This window comes from Pristiophorus japonicus, unplaced genomic scaffold (genome assembly GCF_044704955.1).
Source record: "Pristiophorus japonicus isolate sPriJap1 unplaced genomic scaffold, sPriJap1.hap1 HAP1_SCAFFOLD_47, whole genome shotgun sequence".
In the NCBI taxonomy this organism is placed as follows: Eukaryota; Metazoa; Chordata; class Chondrichthyes; family Pristiophoridae; genus Pristiophorus; species Pristiophorus japonicus.
The window spans coordinates 4663926-4677873 of NW_027254374.1; the positions used below are offsets into that span (position 1 = coordinate 4663926).

The 13948-nt window shown below is 44.4% G+C and overlaps 1 protein-coding gene across 1 annotated transcript; it reads right to left on the minus strand.

The window, feature by feature from the left end:
• Positions 1–5686: 5686 nt before the first annotated feature.
• On the minus strand, positions 5687–11329 carry LOC139252453 (probable G-protein coupled receptor 139; the record flags this gene model as incomplete). Its single annotated transcript, XM_070873430.1, has 2 exons — positions 5687–6588; positions 11251–11329. Coding segments are annotated over 2 exons (981 nt in total), but the record flags the coding sequence as incomplete, so codon positions are not given.
• Positions 11330–13948: the final 2619 nt, after the last annotated feature.

A 13948-nucleotide genomic window follows, 5' to 3' on the forward strand; every position in this document is an offset into this window, starting at 1 on the left:
AAAGGATCCGTTTATCCCGACTCTCTGCTTCCTGTCTGCCAACCAATTCTCTATCAGTACACTACCCACTAGACCATGTGCTTTGATTTTGCACACCAATCTCTCGTGCAGGACCTTGTCAAAAGCCTTTTGAAAGTCAAATACACCACATCCACTGTTTCTCCCTTGTCCACTCTGCCAGTTGCATCCCCCAAAAATGCCAGAAGATTCGTCAAGCATGATTTACATTTCATAAATCCAAGCTGACTTGGTCCGTACTTGTCACTGCTTTCCAAATGCGCTGCTTTTTCATCCTTAACGAATGATTCCAACATTTTCCCCACTACTCATGTCAGTCCAACTGATGTATAATTACCCGTTTTCGCTCTCCCTTCTTTATTAAACAGTAATGTTGCGTTAGCTACCCTTCAGTCCATAGGAACTGATCCAGAATCGATAGACTGTTGGAAAATGATCACCAATGCATCCACTATTTCTAGGGCCATTTCCTTACGTACTCTGGTTGCACACTTTCAGGCTCCTGGTATTTATCGGCCTTCAATCCCATTAATTTCCCGCAAACAATGTCCTGCCTGATAAGGATATCCTTCAGTTCCTCCTCACTGGACACATTGTCCCCTCGAACATTCGGAAGGTTATTTGTGCATTGCTTCGTGAATACAGAACCGAAGTATTTGTTCAATTGGTCTGCCATTTCTTTCTTCCCCATTATAATTTCACCTGAATCCGCTTGCAAGCGACCTATATTTGCCTTCACTAGACTTTTTCTCTTCACATTTCTTTAGAAACTTTTGCAGTCTGTTTTTACGTACCTGCAAGCCACCTCTTGTAATCTATGTTCCCCCTCTAAATTAAATCATTAGTCCTCCTCTGTTGAATTCTAAATTTCTCCCAGTCCTCAGGTTTGTAGCTTTTTCAACCAATTTTTATGCCTCTTCCTTGGCTTTAACACTATCCTTATTTTCCCTTGTTCGCCATGGTTGAGCCACCTTCCCCGTTTTATTTTTACTCTAGACAGAGATGTACAATTGCTGAAGTTCATCCATGTGATCTTCAAATGTTTGCCATTGCTTATCCACCATCAACCCTTTAAGTATCCTTTGCAAGTCTATTCTAGCCAATTCACATCTCATACCGTCGAAGTTACGTTTCCTTAAGTTCAGCACCCTTGGTTCCAAATTAAATGTGCCACTCTCCATCTTAATATTGAAATCTACCATATTACGGTCACTCCTCCCGAAGGGGCCTCGCACAAAAAGATTGCTGAATAGTCCCTTCTCATTATACATCACCAGCTCTCTAGTTGGTTCCTAGACATATTGGTCCAGAAACCACCCCTAATACACTCCGGGAAATCCTCCCCCACCGCATTGCTTCCAGTTTGGTTTGCCCAATCAATATGTAGATTAATGTCGCCCATGATAACTGATGTTCCTTTACTGCACACACCGCTTATTTCTTGTTTGATGCTGTGTCCAGCATCACTACCACTGTTTGCTGGTCTGTACACAAGTACCACTAACGTTTTCTGCCCTTTGGAATTCCGCCGCACCACCCATTCCACATCATCCAGTCTAAAGTTCCTCCTTATTGCAGCATTACTTTCTTCTTTGATCAGCAACGCCACCCGGACTTCTTTTCCTCTCTCCTAACCTTCGAAATGTTGCATACCCCTGGCTGTTGCGTTCCCAAACTTGCTCAACCTGGAGCCATGTCTCTGTAATGCAAAATACATCATATCCATTCACTGCTGTCTGAGCAGTTAATTCGTCCACCTTATTCCGAATATTCCTCGCATTGCGGCACAGAGCTTTCAGGCTTGTCTTTTTAACACACTTTGCCTCTTCAGAATTTTTCTGTTGCGCGGCCCTTTTTGTTTTTTGCCTTGGGTTTATCTGCCCTCCACCTTTACTATTCCCCATTCTATCTTTTGCTTCTGTCTCCATTTTACATTCCTCTGTCTCCCTGCATAGGTTCCCATCCGCCGTGATGTTAGTTTAAGTCCTCACCAACATCACCAACAAACACTCCCCCTGGGACATTGGTTCCGGTCCTGCCGAGGTGCAGACCGTCTGCTTTGTAATGGTCTCACCTGCCCCAGAACCGATTCGCATGTCGTAGTAATTTGAATCCCTCCCTCTTGCACTACTTCCCAAGCCACGGATTCATCTGAGCTATCCTGCGATTCCTCCTATGACTAGCACGTGGCACTGGTACCAATCTTGAGATTACTACCTTTGATATCCTACCTTTTAATTTAGCTCCTACCTCCCGAAATTCGTCTCGGAGGAACTCATTCCGTTTTTTACCGACATCGTTGTTACCTACAGCACCACAATTGGCTGTTTACCCTCCCTTTTCAGAATGTCATGCACCCGCTTCGAGACATTCTTGACTTTTGCACCAGGGAGGCAACATACCATCCTGGCGTCTCGATTGCGGCTGCAGAAAGGCTTATCTATTCCCATTACAATCGAATCCCCTCTTACGAGAGCTTTCCCACTGATTTCCCTGCCCTCCTGTGCAGCAGAGCCACCCACGGTACCTTGACCTTGGCTGCTGCTACTCCCACCGATGAGTCATCCCCCTCAAAAATACCCAATCCGGTGTATCTGTTTTGAAGGGGACTGAATGCATTGGACCCCTGCACTACCTTCCTTGCACTGCTTTCCTCAGTGTGAACTCGCTGATGCACCATCATTGATGGAACCATTGCCATACACGGTACGTTTAACAGCGTAAGGACATAAGAACATGAGAAATAGGATCAGGAGCAGGCCACACGACTCTTCGAGCCTGCTCCACCATTTAATCCGTCCATGCCTGATCTGATCACGGATTCAGGTCAACTCCCTGCCTGCTCCCCACAACCCCTTATCCGCACATCTGTTAAGAAACTGTCTATTTCTGTCTTAATTATATTCAATAACCCACCTTCCACAGCGCTCTGAGGCAGCGAATTGAACACCTCTACTAAGCTTTGAGAGAAGGAATTCCTAATCATATCAGGTTTAAATGGGCGTTGCACCTCCCCTTTTCCTAATCTTCCGCCATTCAGAATATTATCTGAATGGCAGCAGACGAGGAAAAGAGTAGGTGCAACGAGACCTGGCTGTCATGGTACATCAGTCATTTAAAGGTGGCATGCAGCTACAGCAGGTGGTGAAGAAGGCAAACTGGTTGTTGGCCTTCAGAGAAAGGGGATTTGAATATAGTAGCATGGAGGTCTTACTGCAGTTGTACAGGGCCTCAGTGAGGCCTCACCTGGAATATTGTGTTCAATTTTGGTCTCCTAATCCGAGCAAGGATGTTCTTGGTATTGAGGGAGTGCAGCAAAGCTTTAACAGAGTGATTCCCTAGATGGCAGGACAGATATATGAGGAGAGACTGGAGCGACTGGGACTGTATTCATTGGATTTCAGAAGGATGAGAAGGGATCTCATGGAAACAACTAACATTCTGACCGGACTCGACAGGATAGATGCAGGAAGAATGTTCCCGATGTTGTCGAAGTCCAGAACCAGGGGACAGTCTTAGGATAAGGGGTAGGCCATTTAGGACTGAAATGAGGAGAAACGTCTTCACTCAGGGAGTTCTACACCTGTGGAATTCCCTACTGCAGAGATTTGTTAATGCCAGTTAATTGGATAAAGTCAAGAGGGAGTTAGATATGGCCCTTACAGCTAAATGGATGAAGGGTTATGGAGAGAAAGGAGTAAATGGGTAATGAGGTGAATGATCAGCCATGATCTCATTGAATGGTGGTGCCGGTTCAAAGGGCCGAATGGCCTACTCCTGCAACAATTTTACATGTTTCTCTGTTTTTAATGTCCCCTTATTCTAAGATTTAACTTGTTTCTCTCCGCTGTGAATCCACTGCAGTTCCAGGGGATTCGTGGACTGAGTGAATCCCTTCGCACGCCCGTGGCAGATAAACAATCTCTCTCCAGTGTGAACTCTTTGGTGTGTCAGCAGATGGAACGAGTGCGTAAAATACTTTCCACAGTAAGAGCCTCTGAGTGTGAGCTCTCGTCAGTGTGAACTATCGCGTGCTTCTGCACGCCGGATGAATTATTGATTTGCTTCCCACACACGGCACAGAACTCCCTCCCTATGATGTGAACACGCTGTTTTCCAAATATCACTTTTACTACCCTAACGTTTTTGGACTTCACAATAACTTGCCTAAATTATTGCTCCTCGATTTCGCTCCCAACGCATCATTTGTCGGCGTGGAAGTACGCCCTCTTCATGCTTGACCAATCTTCAAGAATTTTATTGAGGATTTAATGAGTAGAGTGGACAAGGCGGAACCAGTGGTTGTGGTGTCTTTCAAAAAGCGTTGGACAAGGGCCCACACAAGAGATGGTTGTGCAACATTAATGCACATGGTATTGGTGGTAATATTTTGACGTGGGTATAGATCTAGTTGGCAGACAGGAAGCAGAGATTCGGGATGAACTGGTCCTTTTCAGAAAGGCAGGCAGTGACTAGTGGGGTGCGATGGCCTCAGTGCTGGGACCCCAGCAATTTACAATATACATCGATGATTCAGGTGAAGGAATCGTGTGTAATATCTCCCAGTTTGAAGATGATACCAAGCTGGGTGGCGGTGTGAGTTGTGAGGAATATGCTAAGAGGCTGCAGGTTAACTTGGACAGGTTAGGTGAGTGGGAAAATGCATGGCAGATGAGGTATAATGTGGATAATTGTGAATTTATCAATTTTGGCGGCGAAAACGTGAAGGCAGAATATTATCTGAATGGTGGCTGCTTAGGAAAAGGGGAGGTGCAACGAGACCTGGGAGTCATGGTGCATCTGTTATTGAAAGTTGGCAAGTGGTGAACAAGACAAATGGCATGTTCGCGTTCATAGCTAGAGGATTTGAGTATTGGAGCAGGCAGGTCTTACTGCAGTTGTACAGGGCTTTGGTGAGGCATTACCTGGATTATCATGATCAGTTTTGGTGTCCTAATCTGAGGAAGGACGGTCTTGCTATTGAGAGAGTGCAGCTAAGTTTCACCAGACTGATTCCCGGGATGCCATGGTTGGCCAATGAGAAGAGATTGGATGCACTGGGCCTGTATTCACTGGAGTTTAAATGAATGTGAGGGGACCTCTTCGAAACATATAAAATTCTGACGGGACTGGATATTTTAGATATAGAAAGAATGCTCCCAATGTTGGGGAAGTCCAAAGCTACTGGTCACAGTCTATGGATAATGCATAAGACAATTGGGACCGAGATAAGGCGAAACCTTTTCACTCAGAGAGTTGTGAACCTGGGGAATTCACTACCACAGAGAGTTGTTGAAGCCAATTCGTTAAATATATTCAAATTATGGCCCTTACGGATGGATCAATGGGTATGGAGAGAAAGCAGGAACGGGGTACTGAGGTGAACGATCAGTCATGATCTTATTGAATGGTGGAGCAGTCTCGAAAGGCAGACTGGCCTGCTCCTGCACCTATTTTCTATGATTCCATGTTTCTATATTTCGTGGCACTGCTTATGATGCTGATGGTGATTCACCGGGACTGCAGGCCCCTCACAGGGCGCCCGTTGTCATCAGTTTGTGAGTGAGAGTTTTATTATTCACGCGAATCACTGGCCACGCGGGGGAGAGCAGCTCGCTCACAATATCAGGACACAGGGAGTCTGATGCAGGAACGTTTCTGCATTCTCTCATCGTTTAATTAATTTCAGAATCAGTGTGAAGGGATATTTCCCTACATTCTTCAACTGCTGTCTGAACTTAGTCTGGGTCACGGCATAAATTGCCGTGTTTGTGCAGCAACTCAGCAGCTGCAGCATTATTCCAACGTCCATTACATAAATAGGTATATATACAGAATCACACCCCAAAAAGTACATGTGGGTCCAGATAGAATTCACCATAAGCACCGCCCACAACAGGATGAAATTGCCGGAGATAACAAACAGTAAAATGATGGAATTCCTGCGGCTCGCCATCTCTGGGTCACTGAGACACTCCCCACTGCTGGCACCCAGGAGTTGCCTGCGGGCTCTGCTGGCCAATATAATATGCCTGGCGGTGACAGTATTGAGCAGCAGAATCAGAGCAAATGGGATACATGGGGTGAGAATATAATGAAGGAATGTGATTGCTCCCCAGACCGGTGAATTCAGAACATCTTCTGTTATATAGCAAAACCAGGGCATGTTGTCAAGTATATAGAAACCTGTCAACATAAAATACCAGAAAATGTTCTTGAACCCGCTCAGCAAAGTCACGGTTCCCAGAACCACAGCCGCCGTTCTCTCGGTGCAATATTTAGTTTTCAGTTTCTGGCAACAAATGGCCACAAAGCGATCAAAGGTGAAACTGACGGTGAACCAGACAGAACAATCTGTGGCTGCGTGAAGTAAGACGGCTTGAATATTAGACACATGGATGGACCGCACGAAATGGAACTCTTTCTGGTAAAGAATCGGAATGTGCCTCAGTATCAGGTCGAGGATAATGACCAGGAGATCTGTCACTGCCATGGCCACCAGATAGCGAGTGACACATCTGGAGAGACCGCACTTTCCACGAGGCAGGATCAAAATCGTCAGGATGTTAACTGTCAGGTAGGGAAATAAACAGTTAAATTAAACGTTAATTTGGGAGCAAGGAATAGACTCCAAACTAAAATAATTAACAATCTTTAAAAAGATAATCACCAACAAAATTCATTTATCAGCACGAAATCAGACGATCCATCCCTCAGTCAATGAGCCGCCAAATGCTTATGAAACATCATCATCATATGCAGCCCCTCGAAAGCGAGAAAGACTTGCTTCCACGCTAAAAGTGAGTTATCAGGTGACTTGAACAATCCAACATGGTAATTACAGTCTCTGTCACAGGCGGGACAGAGAGTGGTTGAAGAAAAGGGTGGGTGGGGAGTCTGGTTTGCCGCATGCTCATTCCGCAGCCCTCGCTTGGTTTCTACATGTTCTCGGCGACGACTCGAGGTGATCAGCGCCCTTCCGGATGCAGTTTCTCCACTTCAGGTGATCTTTGGCTCGGAACTACCATGTTTCGGTGGGAATGTTTAGTTTTAATATGAAGGCTTTGAGGGTGTCCTTGAAAAGAGCATTTGAAGTATTTGAACACAAATGGAAGAGATCAATTGTTGTAGCTTTTCACCTGTTGGTTTCCACTTGTGCAGAGAATATTAGACGAGAAAATATGATAGTTTGTTCATATTCTAAGTACCTAAGTTACAATCAGCCGGGGTTGTTTATCCTGAAATACAACTATTTTTGATTGAAACTAGAAATGAATTGCTCCCTCATTATAGAAACATAGAAAATATAGAAAATAGTTGCAGGATTAGGCTATTCGGGCCTTCGAGCCTGCACCGCCATTCATTGAGTCCATGGCTGAACATGCAACTTCAGTACCCCATTCCTGCTTTCTCGCCATACCCCTTGATCCCCCTGGTAGTAAGTACTGTATCTAACTCCTTTTTGAATATATTTAGTGAATTGGCCTCAACAACTTTCTGTGGTAGAGAATTCCACATGTTCACCACCCTCTGGGCGAAGAAGTTTCTCCTCATCTCAGTCCTAAATGGCTTACCCCTTATCCTTAGTCTGTGACCCCTGGTTTTGGATTTCAGCAACATTGGCAACATTCTTCCTGCATCTAACCTGTTTAAACCCGTCAGAATTTTATACGTTTCTGTGAGATCCCATCTCATTCTTCTGACTCCAGTGAATACAAGCCCTGTTGATCCAGTCTTTCATCATATGTCAGTTCCACCATCGCGGGAATCAGTCTGGTGAACCTTCGCTGCACTCCATCAATAGCAAGAATGTCCTTCCTCAAGTTAGGAGACCAAAACAGCACACAATACTCCAGGTGTGGTCTCACCAAGGCCCTGGACAACAGCAGCAATACCTCCCAGCCCCTGTACTCAAATTTCCTCGCTATTAAGGCCAACATGCCATTTGCTGTACCTGCATTCCAACCTTCAATGACTGACGTACCATGACACCCAGGTCTCGTTGCACCTCCCCTTTTCCTAATCTGTCACCATTCAGACAATAGGCTGTCTCTCTGTTTTTACCACCAAAGTGGATAACCTCACATTTATCCACATTATACTTCATCTGCCTTGCATTTGCCCACTCGCCGAACCTATCCAAGTAACTCTGCAGCCTCATAGCATCCTCTTCGCTCTTCAAACTGGCACCCAACTTAGTGTCATACGCAAATTTGGAGATTCTACATTTAATCCCCTCGTCCAAATCATTAATGTACAATGTAAACAGCTGGGGCCCCTGCACAGAACCTTGTAAGTACCCCACTAGTCACTGACTTCCATTCTGAAAAGTAGCCATTTACTCCTACACTTTGCTTCCTGTCTGACAGCCAGTTCCCAATCCATGTCAGCACACTAACCCCAATCCCATGTGCTTTAACTTTGCACATTAATCTCTTGTGTGGGACCTTGTCGAAAGCCTTCTGAAAGTCCAAATATACCACATCAACTGGTTCTCCCTTGTCCACTCTACTGGAAACATCCTCAAAAAATTCCAGAAGATTTGTCAAGCATGATTTCCCTTTCAGAAATCCATGCTGACTTGGAACTATCATGCCACCTCTTTCCAAATGCGCTGCTATGATATAAATGTGCAATAAAACCGATAACTGGAATGATATTACACTTTTACCATTGAAGAAGCGAATTAAATCTGGTTGCCGGTGTTGTTGATGCAATTCAGTCCCTCCGGCAGCCACCTCTCGTGGAAGGCCGCGAACGTTCCGGTGGACACCGCGTGCTCCATCTCAAGGGACACCTTGGCTTGAACGTATCCGCGGAAGAGAGGGAGGCAGCCGGGCTGAACGATCCTCTCGACCGCCCGCTGCCTGGACCAGCTGATGCTCCTCTTGGCCATATCCCGGAGCAGTCCGACGAGGAGGCCTTCTGACCTCCCGCTCCCCCTCCGCACGAGGGGCCCAAATATCAGAAGTGTTCAGCCGGAGGCAACAGATATATCTACTCTGTTTGTCGCTGAGAGACCGACTGAACTGTGACAGATCGTCATGGGACCAAATTGCAAATTCAAAATAAAGATTGGAAATAAATGAATGAAATCTGGCTGAACGAACATTTTGTTTGTGAATGTTAATGACGCTTTTAATCCTGTTCCACCCATTAGAAGCACTGACATTAATGCAGAACTTGAGATGGTAACAAAGGAGACACTGACTGGAACTAAATGATCAGCGGATATTTACCCGCCTGTAACATAGCGTGGACAGAACAGAGCGAACAGAGTTTCGCTTCCTCTGTTCAACTCCAAGTGAGAACAAAAGACGAGAAATTGGCTGATAAAATGAAGGAATGAAATAATAAAAAATGGACTGCCTCTTATATGATTTCTGAATTATTGCATCACAGAAAATAACGGTAAAACATACACAATAAATAAATATTCATGAACCTCAGGATCTCTGAGATGATTCCAGTGATGCGATGATGCGACTTCCCAGAGAGGGCTCCCACCTCGCTCCAGGAGTTCACACCAACATCTGCCTAGATTACACTGCTCCCTCCCTCAGTCTAGATATTTAATGAGCAGGTTCGCCTACATTACACTACTCCCACCTCTGTCGAGAAATTTCATTCCCAGGTTCGCCGAACTTCCAGTGCTCTCACGTCGGTCCAGGGATTTCATTCCGAGAGCCAAAAACATTACTCCGCTCCAGCCTCTGTGATTGGACCTGACTCTTTGGAATGAACATATGATCTTGGCCGCAACTCCGCTTCCGTGCCCTTCTCCCTTAACTCCCTTCTCGTTTAAAACTCAGTCTATCTCCATTGAATAAGATTCAATGAAGCTGCCTCCACAGCTTTCTGTCGAAGAGAATTCCAAAGATTCACGCCCACCTGAGAGAATAAATTGCTTCTTATTGTGATATAAATGGGCGATCCCTTATTGTGAACCTATGGCCACTGGTTCTAGATTTCTCCCACTAGAGGAAACATCTTCTCTGCGTTGACCCCATCAAGCCGCTATAGAATCTTACACATTTCAATAAGATCACCTCGTAGTTTTCTAAACTCCAATGTATACACGCCCAACCTGCTCAACCTTTATTCTTATGACAATATATTCATCCCAGTTATCAACGTCGTGAATCTTCTCTGAACTGCCTCCAATGCAAGTAAATCCTTCTTTCACTAAAGTGACCAAAACTGTACACAATACTCCAGCTGTAGTCTTATCGACAACCTGTATATTAGTTGCAGGACTTCTCTTTTCTGTCCCACTTGAAATAAAGCCAGACATTCTGCTGCCTTTTCTAATTGCTAGCTGTACCTACATGCTAACCTTCTGTGTTTTATGTACAAGAACACCCAGATCAATCTGGACCACAGCAATTTGGTATCTCTCCCCATTTAATGATAATTTCCTTATTTGTATTTCATAACAAAGAAGATAGCGTCACATTTTCCACATTATACCCCATCTGCCATTGTTGTAGCCCACCCACTTAGACTATCTATATGCCTTTGCATATTTTTTGCGTCCTCCTCACAACATGCTTTCACACTTATCTTTGTATTATCAGTGCTTCGATGCTGGTACACCTGGACAGTTCCATTGGGCGGGCCACATCATCCGGATGCCTGACACAAGACTCGCAAGCAAGCGCTCTACTCGGAACTCTTGAGGCGAAGGAATGAGGTGACCAGTATTATGGAGATGATCATGGGCAGAACCAGTGATTCAGAGAAGAAGAGGTCAGAACTGAACTCAGGGAAAAAACAGAATGCCGAATTTGTGAACAATCTCGTTCAGCCTCAGACATTGGCCGCAGAGGGGACTGAGTCAGTAGATATACAATGTGACGAAGACTTCCAAAGAATTAAGTGACATACTCAGTAATACAGTGAAATATAGAGTAGAGTTATAATTGTTGGATATAGAGACTTACCAGGAACACCAACTACAGGAAAGATTGTGGAATATATTAAAATATCACTCGTACAATTAACAACGTATGCATAGTTTACAGCTGTATGAAGAGATTTCCCAGGAACAACAACTGCATCAAAGATGAGAAAGCAATTTAAAAGTCTTGTAATACAGCGAAATTTGGTTGCAGAGTTAATAGTTGGATACAGAGACTACCAGGAAAAACAATTGCAGCAAGGAGGGGAGAGTAAAATATAAGATCAGTAATACATTGAACCATGATTACTGGAATAATTAGATAGACTTACCAGTAAAACCAACACCAGCAAGGACGGGAAAGTAAATGTATTGAATAATACGAAATGCATAACGGATTCGCAATAACAATGATAATTCCTCATAATGTGCAACAAGAAAGTTAAAATACAAGATGAAACTCCTGCCATTTGTTGTAACATTCCAATCCATTATTTTCTGATTCTGATACATTGTTGTATCATTCCAATCTACTGTTCTCAGATTCCGACTCGCTCTCTGTGGAGCAGTGCGATGATCGCTGTTCGTGCCAGAGGTGATGTATTCACTGTGACAATGGGGCAACACTTTGAAAGGAGTGCCTTATCAATATGAGCGAGAATGACTCCAGAGACACAATTCGGTTATTAGAGACTTATATTAATTACAGTCACTGAACAAATAGCTTCTGTAAACCCGTGGAGACTGATATTAATTACAGTCCCTGAACAAACATTTTCAATTCACCCCTTTCAATCCAGCACTTTATGTATCACAATAAAGTAGATATCCTGGAGCAGTTTTGATCACCTGGATGGGTAAGAGAGGAAGGTTCCCAGATACTTTTCCCGAAATTGACCTGGATTTTAAACTGTTTTTTGCCTCTCCCTGGAGATCACATTGCTCCGGTTGGGTTGGAGTGTATACTGTTTCAGTTTAAGTTGTGTCACAGTTGGGTGGGGCAGTCTGCTTGTGCTTGCTGCTCGATACTTTTCCCCATTGTTAATGGTTCAAAGGATTACATGTAATCTTCAGGGCTGCTGACCAATGGCCTGAGTCTTTGTCGGCCGGCGTGGATATGATGGGCCGGAAATGGCCTCCTGTGTTGTAAATTTCTATGTTTCTATATAACTGGTCCGAATGGGATTTATGAGTCTTGCTGAGTGAAGGAATGATGGAAATAGCTCAGGCCAGAATCTTTAATCCTCCCTGGATATACAGTGGTGACAGAGGACTGCAGGTTCGCAAATGGTACACGCTGTTCAAAAAAGGAGAGAGTGATAAAACCTGTAGCTACAGGCCAGTCAGCATAACGTCTGTGGTGGGGAAATTTCTCGAGGCCATAATCCGGTATGAAATTATCTGTCACTTGGAAAAACATGGATTAATAAATGACAACCAGCACAAATTGTGTTAATGTCGAAGTGTGTCAGAAAAACCTGATTGAGTTCTTTGATGTAATAACCTAAAGGTTTGATGAGCGTAGTGCAGCTGATGTTGTATATATCGACTTTCAAAAGGCGTTTGATAAAATGTCACTTCGTCGACTTGATAGGGAAACTGAATCTCATGGAATTAAAGGGACAGTGGCTGTGTGGAGACAACATTTGCACCGGAACAAATAACTGAGAGTGGCGGTGAAAAGTTGGCGTTCAGACAGAAGGGAAGTATAGAGTGGTGAAACCCAGGGTTCTATATTAGTGCCTGTTCTCTTTCTGATAGAGATTAATAGCCAGGATCTAAGTCTAAAGGCATAATTTCAAATTTGCAGATGTCACGAAACACTAATGTAGTTATCTGTAGGGAGCATAGCAGACATTAGGAGCACTGCGATAGTCTGCTTGAATGGGAAGACACATGACAGGCAAAATTAATCATGTGTGAAGTGATACATTTTTGTGAAGGAACATGACAAGATGCAATATAAGTTAAAAAATATATTTTTTAAATGGCGTGCGGGTGCAGAGACATCTGGGAGTCGATGTGCACAAATCTTTGAAGGTGGCAGGGCAAGTTAATAAAACTGTTAAAAACGGAGGAAGAATCTTTGACTTTATGAATCATCGGTATGGCAGCAAAGTGATTGTGCTACTGTACTAATGATCCAGAGACCTGGAGTAAAGATCCAAGGGCATGAGTTCAGATCCCACCACGGCAGCTGTGCAATTTAAGGTGAATTAAATAAATCTAGAATTAAAATATTGTGTCAGCAATGGTGACCGTGTGGATCTCGGATTGTCATTACCCATCGAGTTCAATAACCTGTTTTCGGGATGGAAATCCCCCGTCCTTACCTAGTCTGGCAGCTATATGACCCTAGTCCCACAGCAATATGGTCAACTCTAAATAGTCCTCTAGATGTACCGATGAATTCACCAGCAGCTTCTCGGTGGAATTTGGGATGGATAATAAATGCTGCCCACACCACCGATTCACACATCATGAAGGTACAATAAAAATCTGTTCAACATCGGTTAATCTCTGCATGTCAATTCGGCAGCACATATTAGGAAAGCCTTGGCGAAGGTGTGGAAGAGATGTAATCATCATTATAGGCAGTACCTCGAAATCGGGTATTACTTGCTTGCACTCTAAAAGTGAGTTCTCAGGTGATTGAACAGTCTAATGTGGGAATATCGGTGTCTGTACCAGGTGGGGTATATAATGGTTGAGGGAAAGAGTGGGTGGGACTGGTTTGCCGCACACTCTTTCAGCTCTCTGCGCTTGTTTGCTGCATGCTCTTGGCGACGAGACTCGAGGTGCTCAGCGACCTCCCGGATGCTCTTCCTCCATTAGTGCAGTCTTTGGCCAGGGACTCCCAGCTGTCAGTGGGAATGTTGCTCTTTTTCAAGGAGACGTTGAGGATGTCCTTGTAACGTTTCATCTGCCCACGCGGGGCTCGTTTGCCGTGTAGGAGTTCCAAGTAGAGCGCTTGCTTTGCGTATCTCGATTCAGGCATGCGGACAATGTCGCCCGCCCAGCGGATCTGAT